The sequence below is a fragment of the Hemitrygon akajei genome, chromosome 4 (genome assembly GCF_048418815.1).
Source record: "Hemitrygon akajei chromosome 4, sHemAka1.3, whole genome shotgun sequence".
In the NCBI taxonomy this organism is placed as follows: Eukaryota; Metazoa; Chordata; class Chondrichthyes; order Myliobatiformes; family Dasyatidae; genus Hemitrygon; species Hemitrygon akajei.
Window position 1 is genome coordinate 101,888,879 of NC_133127.1, and position 20,660 is coordinate 101,909,538.

Below are 20,660 nucleotides of genomic sequence, written 5' to 3' on the forward strand. Positions count from 1 at the left end.
TATTTCAAATGCACTCAAATATAACACCTTCAGTCCTATATCAACCTTTTCAATTTTGTCTCCATATGGTTGGAAATTAAATTCTATACCCTTTCTAAAGTTTTGTTTCCTTTCTATTCTAGGCACTTCAGTAACTGTGCACTCTTTCCCTTGTACTTTATCCTAACTTTTCCAAGCTGTTAAACCCACTCCCCTCCCTCACCCCCCAATATTTAGTTTAAAGCCCAGCCCACAACCCTGGTAATGCAATTTACTAAGCCCCTGGTCCCAGCGTGGTTCAGGCAGAGCTGTCTCATTGCAGCTGCTCCTTTCTTCCTCAATACTGATGCCAATGTCCTACAAATTCACAACCACTTCCCCGCACCAATCTCTTCCCACTTCAAATACCTCTGCTCATCACATGATGTGCCCCAAACCCATGTACTAGGCAGACAACAGTCTTCAGGAATCTTGATCCTCGCAAGAGAATTGTGTCTATATCCCCAATTGTGTGTCTCTCTCTACCCCCTTTTGAATGGCTCCCTGAACCACTGTTTGGTTGCTAATCCTTCCTACACCCGCCACTCTCACCCTTACAGGAAACAACGATCTCAGACCTGTGACCAAGCTCAAGGGCTGAGGCTTCTCTATTTCTTGGATTCCCCTACTGCCTCACTTGCAGTCACACCCTCTTGTCCCTGGCTCTGACTGAATTTGTCGTAGTTCATTTAACGGGCAAGACTGCCTCCTTAAACACAGTAACTCTCCCCCTCCCTGATGTGCCGCAGTGTTTGAAGCCCAGATTCCAGGTCATCATCTTTGAGCCAGAGCTCCTCGAGCAGCCAACACTTGCGCAGATGTGGTCACCAGGAACCACAATGGGGTCCACCAGCTCCCACATCATGTAGCTACAGCACATCACCTGATCCTGCATCCCTGTTTTATTTAATTTATTGTAATTTGATACCTTTAGTTCTACAAAACTAATACATTATTAAAGCACGCTTACCTATTCTTAACTGTTATACACCTGCAGGCTACTTGCCAAAGCCTAATATCAGACTCTTCCACTGGCCCACTTATAAAATGGCCAATTCTAAATGGCCTCCTCCATGTCTCACTGAAACCTATTGAGCCTCAATTCACCACTTTGACTCTGCCCACTCCCACAACGACCAGGCCACTTAAACCTTGCCTCTTTTTTATTGGCTTAAGTGAAACTTGTTCTCAACGAAATTTGTCTTTTTTAGTGGTTCCCACTCTTGCACAAATCTCGCTACTCTAAAGTGAAACTCACTCTCAACAAGCTTTGCTGTTTTCAGATTTAATCTTTACATGAAATCTTTATTCATAGTTTTGAAGTTATTTTTCTATGAACGCTACTTTGAACTTTGATATAAACTCACCCATAACACCAAATGACAAGTTTTGTGCCAGAAATATGCTGCACCGTTATCACTTGGTATCTTTGAAATTTTTACAATAATAAAACATTTTCATATTTCTAAAATACAAATTCAATGTATATTAATGTACAGGTTCAAAAAATGTAATCCGACTGCAAAGGGCTCGATTCACAACAAGTCATAATAGTTTTAAATTTTACAGATAATTATAAAAAAACTAAAAAATATATTGAACCAAAGGAGGACATGTTGTAGAAAGTGGTGACTAAAAGATGGATTATAAAGGAGATACTAAAATGTTGGACACAAGTCCAGAATATTCATATAGATTTTGATGGCTTCCAGAGGACCGAAAGCTATCAATACTCATTTTGTGAAGGGAAATGGGGGAATACATTATGTGGATCTATAACATGCTTTTGTTTTTTTTTAAATTCACTTACCACTGCTGGTGCATTTACTACTGATAAATTATAACCATACAGAAACGATGAACCAAAAGCTCCAATTAGCGACGCAGTCAGAAGGTGGCATGTCAAACCCTACAAAGGCAAGAGATCTTGTTTAAACATTTTAAACATTTTTTTAAAAAAAAATCAGCGACTTGAGATTTCTTTAATTTGAAACAACTTTTCTTGATTAATCTTTCATTTGGTATTCAATTACATTTTGCTGAAGATTCATTTGCAGGGTATGATAATTATTACTGGTCACTTATTACCCTGCCATCTTAAACTGCTAAAACCCTTCTGATGAAGGCACTCTCAACAGTGCTATTGGCTTGATGGTTCAAGATACAAGAACTTCTGTTCCCCATTGCTTTTTCTGCATGTACTGCCCTGGTTAAGAACATGTTTTATTGCATTTCTACTGCTATACTGTGAGGTATTTTTATTTTTAGTTTTTCTGCAAACGCAGTGTGTCCTCATAGACTAGTATTTTGGCTTCAGCTAAGAAAAAGAGCCATTTGCCCAACTTAGGAATGTTGTGTCAGCCAATCGGGTTTGTTTTGGTAACATGTTGTAACACTTTGCCCAGTTGGATGCAGTGGAAGATTTAAGAGAGCTGGGTGGGATCAGATTTCTGAAGGAGAGTTGACTGGTTTGGGATCTTTTAGGAGGAGGTGCAGAGAAGGGAAGATGCTTGGGGTCCCACCCGAAGGGTAGATGCTATTGCAAGGACTGCTTTGTGCAGCCGAATGGTTTCAAGGCGGAAGTGCCAATACTTCCGAGTTAGCCAGTTTGTTTGTGATGTTCTTCAAGGGAAGTTCAACCTGCAGCTGGTGATGGGGGTTCAGTACCAGGAATAAAGTGATACACCCAACTACTTCAGAAACAAGCTCCAACGTTTATGTGCATAGTTAGACTGGTTTAACTGTAATGGGCCCCTTTTCTGTTAACTGTTTAAGTTGGAATGTAGGTAAATATATTTCTACTATAATTTTATTCCAGTGCACAATCTATTATTTCCTGGTGAATGATAACTTTGCATGGGGCAGTATTCACACAGCATTCACCACAATTTTCATTCCCTCAAAAGAACATTCCAACTTTCCTGTTTGACTGAACCTGGATCATACCGATCCTAGATGTGTGTTGATTATTGAAGGTGGCCTTCTCACTGTTATGCACGTGATGCTGTCTCAGTTAGCTAATGAGTTGAGTTTGTTACGAGCCCCAGTGAGAGGGTTACATGCACTTAACTATATGATACATCTATTCTATTTTCCCTCCTCTTATTTTCTCGGTCTTAAATCTTATAAAGGAAATGAACAAATTGTTCCATTTTGACCTCATTCTGCACCTGTCTGGTAAGATGACAGCACATTCGAATGCAGTGGCCGACCAAAGGTGCACTTTTCTTTATGAAATGTATTTTTTATGATCATAACATCCTACTGTACTCCAAGAACAATAATTACAACAGTTCTACCACATCAGTGATCTGTTTGTTGTTCAGAGTCGCCGGCCGAGAGAAGGAGAAGCTGGCAGATGGGCTGGTCTGTGTTCGGAGGAGCTGGCCTGGGTGCAGACCATGCTGCTGTCTGCAACTTGAAGATATTGGAGTTGGTGCACAAAAGCATCGTGCAGGATAACCACGAGTGACTGTCTTGAACGTTTCTTTTGTGATCGCAAGACCCTGTTTGACATGGATAATGTGACATGCCGCAGGCCTGTTTGGTGGTTGAGACAGGCAACGAGGCAGCAGTGTAGCCTTGGCTGTAGCGAGAACAAGGCCTCAGGCCTAGGGCTTGCCTGCTGCTGCAGTCCAGGTGAGACGATGCTGGAAACAGTGTAGTGCTGAGTTTGTGCTCGGTTGGGAGCTGGCCTCTCCCTCCAGTGTTTGACCGACAGTAGGACAGGCTGGATTATTGGGAGCTGTGCCATCAATTTGCATGTCGCTCAGGGACTTGGACTGCGAGTACGTGAACACAAAAGATGCTGCAGATGCTAGAAATCCAGATGAACACATTCAAAACACTGGAGAAACTCAGCAGCTGAAGCAAATGAATGAACAGTTGACATTTCAGGCCAAGACTCATGGTCAGGACTAGAAAGGAAGGGGGAAGGAAGCTAGAACAAAGTGGTGGTGGGAGGGTTACTCTTTTGACATGCCTTTTCCATTTCCTGATGGAATTGGTACCCCACATCCTGGCTACTGATCTGGGGCCTGAATACAAACTCCCATCAGGGTCTTTTTACCCTTGTAGTTTTTAAACTCTAACGCAAAGGATTCTACACCTTTCGATCCTATGTCACATTTTTCTCTGGACTTAGATTTGAATTTTTACCAATAGAGCCACCCAACCCTTTAGTATAATGTGTACCGTTGGGTGTTAAGCTCCCAAATACAAGGTCACCACTCAGCCTCCTTCACTCCAGGGAAAACAGTCTCAGCCAATTCAGTCCCTCCACAATTTAATTTCAAGTGTGTGGTGCTCTTTTTGGATTGGAAACTGTAATGTTAGGAAAGGGAAAATAAACCTCTCATCAGGCATCTGACCAAATAAACAGATGGCATGTGGACAAGAGCAAAAGATCCAGCAACCAGCTGAAACGCCTGACTTGCAGCCATCTATGGACCACACAACACCCCCAACCCAACAGTCACTGTGCTCAGAGCCAAGAACAAAGGACAGACTATCAGCAATAGGTGAGCAGTTAGACCTCACCAGAAGGAATTCTTCAAAAGAATCCTCAACATAAGCATCTAGGCTTCATTCTACAGGAGGCCATGTGAACAGCCCCACCACCACACGGCCTCTATACTGCAGAAGTTCACACATCTACCCCTTCAACTCTTATTCCTCAGAGGAGGTCATGCCAGAGGACTTTAGAGGCACTGTAACCCTGACCATCATAGGAGATAAATCCTGGTGTGGTAACTACCTACTCCTTCCCCAGAGAAAATCATTGCAAAGGATTCCCCCCCCCCCCCACACCAGTGGCCAAAGAGCCCCACATTGCAGTGAAGCACAAAGGTTATAACCTTCACTGTTCATAACATGCAGGGAGATTTTCAGAGGAAATCTTCACCTTTGGCTGCCTGACATCATTTTACACCTGATGCACGATGGCATATGTCCTGACCTTAAGCAGATGGCTGTCAAACAACGTCTGCATGGTCAACCTACTCTTCCCCACTGTTATAATGCATCTCAACTGTCTGCAATGGTGGAGGTAATCAGAAAATGTGTTGTCTCCACACCAGGGTGAGATGCTAGAAAACATGACCACTCCCATAACTCAACAATCATCCTTCAGCAAAAGCAGACATGGATAATGAAATTCACCAGTGTAGCAGCACAACACGAGACCAGCTAAGGCAATGAGGACTTAACAATCAAGACACCAAACACAGCATAGAGATCATGGGCTATTTACAAGACAAAAAGCGTTGGAGGACCTCAACAACTCAGGCAACATCCTCTGAGGGAAACTGACAGTCAGAGTTTCACATCAAAACCCATAGCGGTGTGTGTGGGGGGGGGGGGGGGGGGTAGGGTTTGGGAGAACCCATTTGTTAGCATATTGAGACTTTCCACTGCAAGACCCCCAAGTTTTTTTTAGAAAATGGGATTTCCCCACATTGCTATCAATGGAACCCTTGCCAATATGTCCTAAATTTCCAGCATTGCTGCCATCACCTCACCTGCCCCAAATAGAACAGGGATATGGTTCACCTGTGCTCACCAAACACCTCATCAGCCTACAAATCCAACACCTCATTCTTCACAACTTCAGCCACCTGCAACAGGACCCCACTGTTAGGTATATTTTCCCTCTCTCATCTGCTCATCACTCCCCATTGATCCCCTCCCTCCATCAGTACTCACACTGTAACCAGCATTAAAACTGACCTCATACCTCGATCCCCCTCCCTCGCTCGGTACTCACACTGTACCCACACAAAGGCCCTAACACCTCAACACAAAATATTGTGCAGATGCTGTGGTCAAAGCAACACGTACAACACGCTGGAGGAACTTAGCAGGTCGGTCAGTATCCGTGGAAACGAACAGTCAACGTTTCGGGCCAAGACCCTTCGTCAGGACTGAAGAGGGAGGGGGCAGAGGCCCTATAAAGAAGGTGGGGGGGAGGGTGGGAAAGAGAAGGCCTGGTGAAAAAGCAGTAAGGGGAAAGATCAAGGGGTGGGGGTGGGATAGGCAGGAAAGGTGAAGGAGGAATGTAAGGGGAAAGCACTGTGTAGTAGTAGGAGGAGGCAGAATCATGAGGTAGGGAAACTGGGATGGGGAAAGGAGGCAGAGAGAAACTGGGAAGGGGGAAGGTTCCCCCATCCCAGTTTCCCTCTGCCTCCTCCTCCAGCTGCCTATCACCTCCCTCATTGTTCCGCCTCCTTCTACTACCCATAGTGCTTTCCCCTTACATTCCTTCTTCACCTTTCCTGCCTATCCCCTCCCTGCTTCCCCTCCCCCAAAACCTACTTAATAGTGACCGAAAGTGGCGGCTTCTCAAAGCCCTTTTAGTTGTACTTTGAAGTCATGCAGAAAGATTGTAGTAACCCAACTTGCTGTGAACAGGTACGAGTTTCAGAAGTCAAGTTTAAAATTAGTGAAGGAAACGTGCAGTGCTAGTACTGAATTCAGAGGAAACTCCACGCCATAGATGCTGCTTACCCTTCCTACGGTTCTGTGAGAAGGACTACAACAAGCGCTGCTTAGGAAAGCCTTATCGAGGGTGTCGGACAGACCGCACCGTCTCCGCTCCATCCCATGTCCCGCCGGCCGTGCTGACGTGACCCGCAATCTCGCACCCTGACAGCGCCGATGTTAAAGCTACAGCCAGTAAGCCCCGCCCCGTCTCCATTTGATAAGTAATCGTGAAGTTATCATGAAGGAATGGTAACATAAAGAGTCATTCTACCACTGTGCGATTTCTAAAAATAGCAGAAGGTTTGATGTATAATTGAGTTTTAATAGAGACAAAAGAGAACTGCAGATGCTGGGATCTGAACGGGAAAATAAAGGTACTAGAGGAACTCAGCATGTCGGGCATCGTCTTTGGAGACGAAACGGCAGTCGTTGAGAGTCAATTTGTCTGTACGAGTGCTGCCGGAGCTGAGTTCATTCAAAAGTTTATTTTAAAATGAATCCTTTAAAAAATCGTTTGCTAATACGAGGAAATCTGCAGATGCTGGAAATTCAAACAACAACACACACAAAATGCTGGTAGAACACAGCAGGCCAGGCAGCATCTATAGGGAGAAGCACTGTCGACAGCCTGGCCTGCTGTGTTCTACCAGCATTTTTAGTGTGTTGTTGTTTGCTAATAGATTGTTTTGCTCTGTGGCTAGATGTAACGAATGGAGTGGAATCCTGGGACACCGATGTAGTTCGCATGAATGTATGATTGAAAACATGATTATCTTTCTCCACTTGGGAGATTTGAGTAGAATGCTACTCAACAGTCTTTGGTTATTTTCTGACACTTAAATAGTATTTCAACCTGTAGATCAGGTAATTGTTCAAGAGTGGCTATTGTTGACAAAATTATGTTTACTCAATCTTTCACAAGAGTTCAGCCTGCTGATTTTAGACTAGGGAATGAGCCGTAATACATAATGTTGGGCACACACTTCTATTTTTTCTAAGCAGCTTGCTATCAGTGAGACGGACTTGGCTGTATATTGTCGATGGGTTGGAGGCAATATCCTGAGTTGAACTGGTTGGAGGTGTGTAGTTCACCACATTACCCTCAACACTCAGAAGCAGCTCTTGCCTTTGAACTCTGGCTTGCATGCTTCCAATCATACTTGGAGGAAGTTCGTGCGACTGAGCCTGCTATTATGCACAGAATTCTCCTCTTGAGGGTCACCCGGAAAGTTTACTCACTTATCAGGGACCTAGCGAACCTACAAAGGGGCACTGGATGCCCTCAAAAGACAGTCCCTGCGGCCGGTGAACACCGTCTACGCAAGACATCGCTTAGCGATGCGGCGACAGCGACCTGATGAGTTGAGTGCCGTGATTCTCCGGGCCCTACAGACACTCGTGCGGGCCTGCGACTGCAAGGGACTGACGGCGGAACAACATGCAGAGCTGCTAGTACGAGACGCCTTTGTTACGGGGATCAGGTCAGTGTACGTGCGCCAGCGGCTGCTGGAAAACGCCGATCTTACCTTACGCTCGGCGATCGAGACAGCCGACACGCTGGAGGCTGCTCTGCACAACGCTGACGCTGTCCAGCTGCGCGATCCCCCACCGGTCCCATGGACACTGCAGACCCCGCCACCCGCGAGCGAATCCACCGCCGCCACTGCCAGTCGCGAGTCCACGAACTCCCCGAACCCGACCACAGCTGCTGCCAGTCACAAGTCCGCGCAGTGTTACTTCTGCGGACTCGTAAAGCACCCCCGAAAACGATGCCCAGCCTGAGAAGTGACCTGCTCCAGCTGCGGGAAGAAGGGCCATTTCGCCAAGGTCTGTAAGTCTGAACCATGAGCAGGGTTGAGCAGCGCCGCGTGTGAGGCATGGGGGCCGCCATCTTGGTCACCGCCATCTCGCCTGCCCGCCTCGTGTGAGGCATGGGGGCCGCCATCTTGCCTGCCCACCTTGTGCGAGGCATGGGGGCCGCCATCTTGTCTGCCCGGATGGGGGCAGCCATCTTTGTTGGCGCCAACTCGCCCCACCCCCGACCCACCGGTGCTTACCGGGCACCAAGACGGCAGTTCAACTCTGGTCTCCGTAACCCTCGACCAAAGCGCCCCACACCAGCTTGCAAGGTCAATGATGGACATCCTGGTGGAGGGGCACAGGACTAGCTGCCTGTTTGACACGGGCAGCACTGAGAGTTTTATTGACCCGGACACAGTGCAACGCTGTGGACTCGTGACACGGCCGGTAAGCCAGAGGGTCACCATGGCTTCTGGGTCACATTCCACAGACATCCGGGTGGGTTGTGTAGCGACATTGGTGGTGCAGGGCACAGAATATCGGGACTTTGCGCTACTGGTCATGCCTCAACTGTGCGCACCTGTGCTATTGGGGCTGGACTTCCAGAGCCACCTGGAAAGTGTGACAATGGAGTATGACGGGCCCCTCCCACCAATCACTGTCAGAAATCCTCAGTTTTGTGGGACTTTGTCATATACCCCGCTACTGACCACACACACACACTGAACCACACATCCCACCCAGCACCATGCCGACAGCTGCGCTACTGACACCACTTGCAGCCTCTCCACCCTAAAGATCCCTCCCCCACCACTGTTCGCCAACCTGACCCCCGACTGTAAACCTGTGGCAACTAAAAGCAGGAGGTACAGCGTGGGGGACAGGGCCTTCATTCAGTCAGAGGTGCAGCAGCTGCTCAGGAAGGGGATCATTGAGTCAAGCACAAGTACTTGGAGGGCCCAGGTGGTTGTTGTTTGGACCGGGCAAAAAAATAGGATGGTTGTGGACTATAGCCAGACCATCAATAGGTTCACGCAGCTTGACGTGTACCCCCTACCCCGCATCGCAGATATGGTCAACCAGATAGCTCAGTACAAGGTGTACTCGACAATAGATCTGAAATCCGCTTATCACCAGCTCCCCATCCGCCTAGAGGACCGCCCCTACACCGCCTTCGAGGCGGGCGGCAGGCTCTATCACTTCTTGCGCATCCCCTTCGGTGTCACAAATGGAGTCTCTGTCTTCCAGAGGGAAATGGACCGGATGGTGGACCAGTGCCAACTGAAGGCCACATTTCCCTATCTGGATAACATCACCATCTGTGGTCACGACTGGTCAGATCACAACGCCAACCTCCAACGATTTTTCCAAGTGGCCAAAGCCCTGAACCTTACTTATAACAGGGACAAGTGTATGTTTGGAACCACCTGACTCGCTATCCTTGGGTATGTCGTGGAGAACGGGGTCATTGGCCCTGATCCCGACCGTATGCGCCCCCTGTTAGATCTCCCTCTTCCCACCACCCTCAGAGCCCTCAGACGGTGCCTGGGCTTCTTTTCCTATTACGCCCAATGGGTCCTCCATTACGCAGACAAGGCCCGCCCCCTGGTCAAGTCTACCACATTTCCCCTCTCTGCCGAGGCCCGCGCAGCCTTCAGCCGCATTAAAGGGGACATTGCCAAAGCAATGATGCATGTGGTGGATGAGACCATTCCCTTCCAAGTAGAGAGTGACGCCTCTGATTTCGAGCTGGCTGCTACCCTCAATCAGGCAGGCAGGCCAGTAGCATTCTTTTCTCGTACCCTTCAAGGCCCTGAAATTCGGCACTCTGCGGTGGAGAAAGAAGCCCAGGCCATAGTGGAAGCTATTAGGCACTGGAGGCACTATCTCGCCGGCAAAAGGTTCACCTTGCTGACCGACCAGCGCTCAGTTGCGTTCATGTTCAGCAACCAACAGCGGGGCAAAATCAAAAATGATAAAATTTTGAGGTGGAGAATAGAACTCTTCTATGACATCCTGTACCGGCCCGGAAGGCTCAATGAGCCCCCTGATGCCCTATCCCGGGGAGCGTGTGCCAGCGCACAGCTCGACCAGCTATACGCCCTCCATGCACATCTTTGCCACCCGGGGGTCACCCGATTTTACCATTTCGTGAAAGCCCGGAACCTGCCTTACTCCCTTGAGGAAATCAGGACGATGACCAGGGACTGCCAAGTCTGCGCTGAGTGCAAACCGCACTTCTACCGTCCTGAAAAGGCGCAACTTATCAAGGCCACCCGCCCCTTTGAGCAACAGAGTGTTGACTTTAAGGGCCCCCTTCCCTCCACCGACCGCAATGTCTCAACATTATCGACGAGTACTCGCGGTTCCCCTTTGCCATCCCCTGCCCCGACACCACTGCCACGTCCATCATAAAAGCCCTGCGCCAGCTCTTCACTCTGTTCGGATATCCCTGCTATATCCACAGTGATAGAGGGTCCTCCTTTATGAGTGACGAGCTGCGCCAGTACCTGCTGGCTAGGGGCATTGCTACTAGTAGGACCACGAACTATAATCCCCAGGGAGATGGACAGGTGGAGAGGGAGAATGCCACAGTGTGGAAGGCCACACTTTTAGCCCTTAAGTCGAAAGGGTTGCCGGTCTCTCGAAGGCAGGAGGTCCTCCCAGAGGCACTCCACTCTATCCGTTCCCTGTTATGTACCTCCACCAATGCCACCCCTCACGAGCGCCTATTCTCTTTTCCCAGAAGTCTGCCACTGGGACCACCCTACCAGCTTGGCTGACATCCCCAGGGCAGGTGCAGCTCCGGAAACATGTGAGGAGCAATAAATACTCCCCGCTGGTTGAGAGGGTTCACCTTCTACATGAGAACCCCCAGTATGCCTACGTGGTCTTACCTGATGGGTGAGAGGACACGGTCTCCGTCTGCGACCTGGCGCCCACAGGAGCAGCAGACCACTACCCCGAACACTCCATGGTAACTATGAACCCCGTACCCGAGGTGACACCGCGCACACCAAGCCCTACACAGACTCCTCACGACACTCCTATACCGGGTGTCTCGTACGCGTATATACCAGGCGCCTCGCACACGCGTGAGGGATCACTGACGCCTAGTGTGCTGACACCTCCAGTTAGGCCGGAACCAGCACAACCACCGTCTCCGGTGCAATCACCACCGGCACCTGTGCAATCACAGCCGGTGCTACGTAGATCGCAGTGACAGATTCGACCACCTGATAGACTTAACCTGTAAATATACTTGTCAGAAACTTCGCCCCATGGGGACTCTCTTTTAAAACAAAGTGGAGGGGTGAATGTGGTGAACTACATATACCTGTCTGGACACGCCCCCTGCTGACTGCTCCTGTGGCTCCTCCCACAGACCCCGGTATAAAGGCGATTGGGGCCTGAGCCCAGCCTCTCTGTCTCCAGGATGTAGCATGGTGGTCAATTGCTGCTTGTTCTTTCTTCCAGTCAATAAAAGCCGATATCTCGCCTCACGTCTCAGAGAGTTATTGATGGTGCATCAAGGTGCAAGGACTGCAAACCTACCTAGCCATCGCAGTATTCACATTGTTTGGGTACTGGCACACCAGCTGCTCATTTCCCTCCCAAATCATTACTCAAACTGCACTTTTTAAGAGTTCCTTCTTGATGGAATAAGCAAGCAGGTATTATTGATTTCTGAATCATACAGGGAAACAGACCATTTGGCCCAAATCGTCTATGCTAACAAGAGGCAATCCTGAACTGGTCCCATTTGCCCACATATTTCACTAAACCTTTCCTATCCATGTATTTGTCCAAATCTCCCTTAGATGCTGTAATTCTAATCACTTCAAGAAGCATTTTGCATCCGTCACTGGTGTAATTGTTTGTAACTCCAGGAACTAATTGAGAGAAAAAAAACAGGAGCTGGGGTTACCTGTCTATGTAGTTCCCCACCCCCTCTTTTTCATTGAGGCACTCACATAGGATGCGGTAAGATAGATAGATAGATAGATAGAGTAAATGTGAACAGGCTTTTCTGACTGAGGTTGGGTGGAAATACAATTAAAGGTCATAGGTTAAGGGTGAAAGGTGAAAAGTTTAAGGGGAACATGAGGGGAAAGTTCTTCACTCAGGTTAGTGAATGCAAGCTCGATTTCAACATTTAAAACAAATTTGGATAGGTACATGGATGGTAGGAATATGGAGGGCTATGGGACTAGGCAGTTTATATGGTTCTGGCAAGGACTAGATGGGCCAAAAGGCCTGTTTCTTTGCTGTATTTCTCTATGACTCTATAGTACAACTACTACATAGATATCCACAGCATAGTAAATTTTATCTTGATCCATTCATACTGAAAGATTTAACTGCTGAGCAGGACTTTTTACTCGAGTGGGATAATGTCTTTCCTGACAAGGTGGGGGCAGTCTGCCTGGCAGATGAGACTTGTGGCTGTGAAAATCCTCTGTGGTGGTAGTAGGAGTTGACATTGAAACTGCAGGAAATAGTTCCGACAGCTCAGGACAATTGTTTTCTTCTGTAACAAATGGCTCTGCTCTCCTCAACTGATCATCTCCAGATGACAGCAGATGCAATCTCCACTGTGTAGGAGAGTGGTCCAGTTCTACCCTTAATCTTTCCAAGTATCCGCTTTTTATCATCTATGCAGCCCCTCGCTAGGACTGCTTGTTCAGGAGTGAAATAGCACACCTCCTTGTTTGAGAAATCCTCAATTTGACTCAGCTGTTGATCCTGTAAACTCCTTCTGAGATTGGATTTGAAGAAATCCAGGTGTGAGTGCAAGGGATGAGCCCGGAACAGCATGGCTGGTCAGTTGTAGGTTGTGGAGTGTAGGGCATTGCGATATGCAAGGAGGAAATTGGCAAGTTCCTGATTCAGTGTTGGTGTAGTGTGTTCTGCTGACATTGCTCACAGTGCGTTCTTCAGACTCCGGACAAACTTTCCACCAAGACATTTGGAGCTGGGTGGTACAGTGCAGATGTAATATGTCTTATCCCATTCATTTTCAGGAATGAGTGAAACTGTTCACCACAAACTGTGGTCTATTGTCACTGATAAAGTGTCTGGAACACCAGTCCCTGAGAAGGGGCTTCTCAACACATTAACAGTGAGCAACGGAGGTTGTAGTGGAGGCTTTTGGGAAAATTTCTGGCCACTTTCTAGCTGCATCCACTACAACCAAGCAACTTGTGCCCATGACTAGATAGGCAAAATCCAAATGAATCCTCTGCCAATGCAATGCAGACCATCACCAGGGATGAAGAGGTGTGGCCTGGCATTTTCTGGATATGTTGGCATCCCCAACAGGGCATAGCAAGCTACTCAATCTACTGGTCTATCACCGGCCACCAGACAAATCTTTGAACCAATGCTTTCATTGTGACCACACCTAGATGACCAACCTGTAGCTCTTAGCTTGGATGGTACAACAGTTCTCAAACACTACATAAGACAACCCCTGTCAAGGACAAGTTCATTCTGGCACTTCTAAAACTGGGGTAATTAGAATTTCTGCTGCACTATTCAGCCATTTTATGTAGCCACGTAGTCCTGAGGAAGTGTAGAGACTTTTTTTTGCTTTGCCTTTCAATCATCTCTGTCGTAATAGGGATACTTTCAATTTGCATTAGGGAGAATACATCAAGATGAATGTCCTCTTTTGTAAATTTTTCAGGTGTTTCCTCTTCTAAGGAGAAACAGGGCAATCTATGATTCATTGTCCTCTTGAATTCCATCTTGTAATTGTGCCCCTCTGGCTTGCACATAGAAGACTTGTGCACTTTGTAGCTGCCTCTACTACAACCAAGCAATTTGTGCCCCTGAAGGGACTTTTTCAAGCTGGAGGTCTGGGATTAGTGGTGTTCCACAGGTACTGGGACATCTGCAGTTTGTGATGTATGTAGATGACCTGGATGAAAATGTAGATGGGTGGGTTAGTAAATTTGCGGATGATAGCAAGACTGGTGGAGTTGCAGATAGTGTAGAAGATTGGCAAAGAATACAGCATGATATAGAAAAATTGTAGATAGAGGCTGAGAAGTGGCAGATGGCGCTTAACCCAGATAATTGTGAGGTGTTGCACCTTGGTAGGGAAAATGCAAGGAGACAGTACACTGTTAAGGACAAGATCCTGAACAGTGTTGCTGAGCAGAGAGATCTTGGGGTGCAAGTTCATAGCTCCTTGAAAGTGGTGTAACCACCATGGCTCCTAATAAACCAGGCTTATTAGCTAACAGTCTAACAGCTGACTGACTGAGCATCGTGTGGGTCATGGTGAGAAGGCCACCTTCAATAATCAACACAGGGCCCAGTACTGTTAAACTAGTCTAAATGTGCAGATAAGCATTGGAGCCCATTTCAGGAGTAGTTGGGTGTATCAATTTACTCACACCGCTGGACCCACATCACCAGCCACAGTTCAAACTTCCCTCGAAGAATGTTACAAATAAACTGGCTAACTCAAAAGTATTAGCACTTCCTCCTTAAAACCATTCGTCTGCATAAAGTACTCCTTACAATGGGGTATCTCCTCTGGGTGGGATTCTGCATCATCCCTTGTGCTTCATTCCACACCCCTTACCAACAGAGATCCCAGAACCAGACCACTGTCCCTCAGAAATCTAATCCTACCTATCTCTCTTGAATGTCCCACTGGACAGAATGTTACCAAGACAAACTTGATTGACTGACACATTCCTCAGCTGAGCAAAAGCTCCCTATCTCAGCAGAAGCCATAGCACTAGTCTATGAAGCTTAACTAACATAATACAGAAAGATGATTTATTAACCCGTTTAAGAATTTTATTCCATCTATCATCAGAAATCTGACAATTTAGGTCATCCTCCCAAGCTTTTTTTATTTTATCTAAAAAGTCTTGTCTAGATTCAATCAACAAGTTATAGATACCGGTAATAGAACCATTAACAAAGGGTTTTAAATTTAAAAGATCGTCCAGTAAATTTTTATCAGGACCTATAGGAAAAGTAGTTAATTGGAAACGTAAGAAATCTCTAATTTGAAGTTATCTGTAAAAATGTGTTTTTGGGAGTGCAAATTTAGTTGACAATTGGTCAAATGAAGCAAGAGATCCTGAGATAAACAGGTCCCAAAAACACTTAATACCTCGTTCATCCCAATCCTTAAAGACTTTATCAGTCATGGAAGGGATAAAAAAATAATTAAGGAGAATGGGAGATGATAATGAAAAATTCGCTAAACCAAAAAATTTCCTAAATTGAGACCAAATCCTTAAAGTTTGCTTAACAATTATGTTATCTTTATTTTATTTGCTGAAAAAGAAGAATATGATCCAAGAAGAGAGACAATAGAGGAATTTTTTACAGAATTAACTGTAAAAGAGCATCTTTCTGTGCTCGTCATTCTCTCCTACAATTTAAAGTGGTTCATAGAGCTTACATTTCTAAACAGAAGTTGTCCAGTTTTTATCCGAATGTTTCTCCACTTTGTAATAAATGCAACTCTGCTGATGCCTCTTTAATTCATATGTTTTGGTTTTGCCCTAAAATGTTGCCCTAATTTTGCCCTAAAATTGAAAAGTTTTGGTGGGAAATATTCCATACCTTCTCACAACTTTTTAGGGTCCAATTTGACCCAAATCCCCTTACTGCCTTGTTTGGTATTATTGCAGATGAAGATATAACTTTAAATACTTCTAACCTACAGGTTTTAGTTTTTACCTCTCTTTTAGCAAGGAGAGCAATCTTGCTTAAATGGAAGGAGTCTACCCCTCCTACGCATCTTCAATGGCTATGTGGTATTATGTCTTATTTAAATTTAGAAAAGATCCGCTGCTCAGTCTTAAATTCGAAACAATCTTTTTATGATATTTGGGGACCTTTCCTAAATTACTTTTCCAGTTTATAAAGTTTAACAGTGCACAGACTTTTATGTATATTTTTATCTTCTCTTCTTAAGCGAATATGTTTTCTTTTCTAATTTATCCATTATCATCCATCAGCTTTTTCTTTGGTAGTTGGTAGGAGGTTGACTTTTTTTATATAAATTTTTTTTAATGATCTATGACCTATCTTTAAATTTTTGATTACAGAGTGGTATACCTTAATGTTACCTTTATGCTATAACATTTTGATCAATTTTATCACAATATATGAATGTACACAAGTTATGTTGAGATGTATCTATGAGTTGCACTCTGTAAATCTTGTTCAGAAAATTATTTTAAAAAAGAACATAACACACCGCTTTTTGCAGAAAAGATGCTAAAATAAAATACTCAACAGTTGAAATACAGTAAAACATATTCTTAACTAGATTTACTAGAATGTTACCTGAGTTTCAGCACCTAAGTTACAGAGAAAGCTTGAACAAGTTAGGTCTTTATTCTTTGGACCATAGAAGGTTGAGGGGGGACTTGATAGAGGTATTTAAAATTATGAGGGGGATAGATAGAGTTGATGTGGATAGGCTTTTTCCATTGAGAGTAGAGGAGATTCAAACAAGAGGACATGAGTTGAGAGATAGGGGTCAAAAGTTTAGGGGTAACATGAGGGGGAACTTTATAAAGCTCTGGTTAGGCCACATCTGGAGTATTGTGTACAGTTTTGTCGCCTCACTATAGGAAGGATGTTGAGGCTTTGGAGAGGGTGCAGGAGAGGTTTAGCAGGATGCTGTCTGGTTTAGAGGGCATGTGCAATCATGAGAGGCTGGACAAACTTGGATTGTTTTCTCTGGTATGCCAGAGGCTGAGGGGAGATCTGATAGAGGATTACAAGTTTTTGAAAGACGTAGATCGAATGGATAGAGAGTATCTGTTTCTCAGGGTTGAAATGTCCAATACCAAAGGGCAGGCTTTGAATGTGAGGGGGGTAGTTTCAAAGGGAATGTGAGGGGCAGGTTTTTTTAAAACACTCAGTGAGTGGTGGAGGCAAATACGCTGGACACCTTTAAGAGAAGTTTGGATCAGCACATGGAAACAAGGGAAATGGAGGGATATGGATATGGTATTGGTAGGAGGGATTACCGGTTGGGTGTTTTTGATTTGTTTTTGCTGGTTCGGCACAATATTGTGTGCTGAATGGCCTGATCTTATGCTGTACTGTTCTGTGTTCTCTTAAAGATCTCCAGAGCCCATCTCTGCATTTGTGCTGCTGCTGCTCGTGGAACATCCTTCTGAAAATGAACAGTAGTGGTTGATGATCAATAATGAGGGTAAACTCTCTCCCATACAAGTACTGGTTGAAATGTTTTACACCCCAAACCAGACTCATCCCTCACTGTCAATCTTTGTGTGAATTTTCTCTGCAGCAGTAAGGAAACGTGATGCAAAGGCTCTGGGGTGGTCACTTCCATCTCTCGTAACATGTGACACGACTGCACCTACACCATGAGGCAAGGCATCACAGGCAAACTTCACTGGATGATGTGGATCATAATGTGTGAGTACAATGTCTGATGTCACCATTTCCTTTACCTTTTGGAAAGCCACCTCACACTGCTTTGTCTATTCCCATTTCTTCCCGATCTGTAGTAATAAATTCAGGGGTGGAACATAGTCGCCAGGAACCTGTTATAGTATTTGACAAATGCTAAAAATGACTACAACTGTGATATATCCTTTGGCCTTGTGACATCCACCACTGCTTGAATTTTCCCAGCATACTTGTGTGTCAATGGTGTGACCACAGTAAGTGATGCTTAGTTTAAAGAATTCACACTTGTCACATCGTGCTCTGAGCCCATAATATTCTAATCTTTTTAACACTGTCTTGAGATAATTGAGATGTTCTTTGTCGTCCTCACTGGTAACAATTACAGCATCAGCTAACACTGAGTGCCTGGGCAGCCTTGCAGCACCTTGTCCATGGCATTCTGCCAGAGTGCAGGTGCAGATGCTACTCCAAAAATAAGTCTATTGTAGCAATAAAGCCCTTTGAGTGATTATGCTGAGAAACACTGACTCTTTTTCCATCTCCATCTGTAGGTAGGTAGGCCTCAGCTGCATCCACTTTGTTGAATTGGACATTCCCTCCAGAAAGGTTTGCAAAGATACCCTCCATCCTGGGCAGGGGGTATTGATCTACTTTCAGTGCTGAGTTGATGGTTCCTGATAGACCCAGCCTTCTTGGCTACTGGGAATATTGGCTTTGCCCATGGTTTCCATTCAAACTTGGAAAGACTTCCTTCAGACTCTATGCAATCTAACTCATTGGCTACTTTATAATGAGAGATAAGGAACCAGACAGGCTTTGTAAAACTTGGGTGTGGCATTTTCATTTAACACTATTATACCCCTTATATGTTTTAGTTTTCTAATGCCATCCCTGAACACTGCTGTGACATCATCCAGTACCCTTCTTAATTCATTTTCAGTCGACTCTCTTGTAGAAGATGTGGCATACAAATCATGGATGATCTCCAATCAAGTTGTAGTTGTCTCAGCCAAACTTGGCCCCACAATGCTGGCCCTCCTGTGACGTGTTGGTTGTTGTATTTCACTGTTATGAATGTTATTTCCACAGGAGTCACCTTTTCTCCAGTACAAGTTCTTAGTTGGATATCTGCAGGCTTCAGTTTAGTATCTTTGAAATGGCGTTCAAACTCATTTTGTGGAATGACTGAAACAGCCAAGACATTTTTCAATTCCATTTTAATTAATTTGCCGTTCACTTCTGGTGTAAGCCATATTGTTTGTTGCTTTTTACCATGTAAATCTCAAGGTTACCCAGTCCTGTCTCACTCTCACCATTATCAAGTTTTTCCATCAACTGCATGCAGATTAGTGCTCATCTTGAAACTGAAACTTGTTTTTTTTAAATCTTTTTCTTTTCCCTGTGCAGTCCATCTAATTTAGTCTGCCTAACATGCTTTTTGTATGTGACTTACTTTGTTGCGTTTTCTGCAAATTTCACTTTTAAACCTGCATTGATCTGATGTACATGAGCCCCTGCAACAATAGCAATACAATTTGTTCAGCCAGGCAGGTTTCTGTTTAGATCTTGCAATTTTGTTCACACTCAATGTCATTCCTGATGGCAGGTCAATTGCGTCTCTAGTTGCTGTTTCCATTGATACAGCGATTTCAACTGCTCTTTTAAAAGTGAGTTGTGCATCAATTAGGAGCCATTTTTTGAATGCTTTCTTGTTAGACTCCACAAACTGAATGATCTCTTGGTGCATCATTAAGCCCATCACTGAACTGACAATGCTCAGACAATTTCTTCAATTCAGCCACACAAGGTGAAATGGACTTCCCCTTCTCTTGATTCTGAATCTGAAACCTAAAGTGTTCTGCAATTAGCAATGGTTTTGGTTTTAAATGTTCCTGTGTTATGTTCATGATATCAGCAAAGTTCATTTCAGCTGGTTTGGTTGGAGCAGTTAAACTTCTAAGCAAACTGTAATGCTTTTCCACCCATTGCACTCTGCAACACTGGCACTCATTTTTCAATCAGCTATTTAATTTGCTTCAGAAAACTGCTCCACTCATTCAGTACACATCATCCAGGTACCTGTTATGCAATCAAATGTGTCTGCGATGTAACCAGCCATTTCTGATTCACTTTTATTAATATTATCACACTTTATGAACATGTGGCTGTAATTGGTGTTTGTTAATTTCACCATTTTTCTGCCTTCTTGTTCTTAAACTCGAATGTCCCTCTTATCGTCCAAAGAGGAATGTGCTGCACTTCAAAAGGTAGGTAGTCGTTTCTGGTTCATTTTAAAACTTTCTACAATGGTCACCTCTATCTATGTCTTTGGTAGGTCGTATTAATGTTGTTAAAATGTATGTCCTCCCCAAATTTTTATACTTATTTCAATCTATCCCAATTTTTATTCCTAAATCTTTTTTTGATTCCTTAGACTCTATTATTTTGTCATATCTGTGGAAGAATAAGCACTCTAGAATTAATAAAATCCATTACCAAAAATCTAAAAAAGAGGGTGGCATGGCTTTACCTAACTTTTGTTTATATTATTGGGCAGCTAATATACGTTGTGCTACCTTTTGGTCTTTCTTCCACGGCCAACCCGAGTGCCCTAATTGGGTGGCAATGGAGTTGAGCTCCACTAAAGAATTATCTATCTCTGCACTTCTTGGCTCTGCACTCCCTAGTAGTCTGTCCAGATCAATAGCTAATCCTCTTGTTAGACACACTTTGCATATATGGGCCCAGTTTAGGAAATGCTACGGTTTCCATGGGTTTTCTGTTTCCAGCCCTGTCGCACATAATCACCTTTTTTTACCTACTACATATGATTCAGCATTCCATGTTTGGTATAGGAAGGGCATTAGACATTTTGAAGATCTTTTCATTGATAATCGCTTCGCTTCTTTTCAGCAGCTCTCTGTTAAGTTCAATCT

At 44.9% G+C, this 20,660-nt stretch overlaps 1 protein-coding gene and 1 long non-coding RNA gene across 5 annotated transcripts in view; one reads left to right on the forward strand and one right to left on the reverse strand.

Moving 5' to 3' along the window:
* Window positions 1-20,660, reverse strand: part of slc2a9l2 (solute carrier family 2 member 9, like 2) — a 374,573-nt gene that overhangs the window by 318,868 nt on the left and 35,045 nt on the right. For 3 of the 4 annotated variants that reach the window (XM_073043122.1, XM_073043121.1, XM_073043123.1), the window contains exon 3: window positions 1,829-1,927. In XM_073043122.1, coding sequence (XP_072899223.1) covers window positions 1,829-1,927 — 99 coding nt within the window. Of the gene's footprint in view, window positions 1-1,828; window positions 1,928-6,522; window positions 6,672-20,660 lie in introns of those variants that run through there. The other variant, XM_073043120.1, reaches the window with a different exon arrangement.
* LOC140726567 (uncharacterized) lies at window positions 6,452-20,191 on the forward strand. Its single transcript, XR_012098668.1, has 4 exons — window positions 6,452-6,690; window positions 17,412-17,503; window positions 17,600-17,730; window positions 18,665-20,191. It is a non-coding gene; the product is annotated as an uncharacterized lncRNA (long non-coding RNA).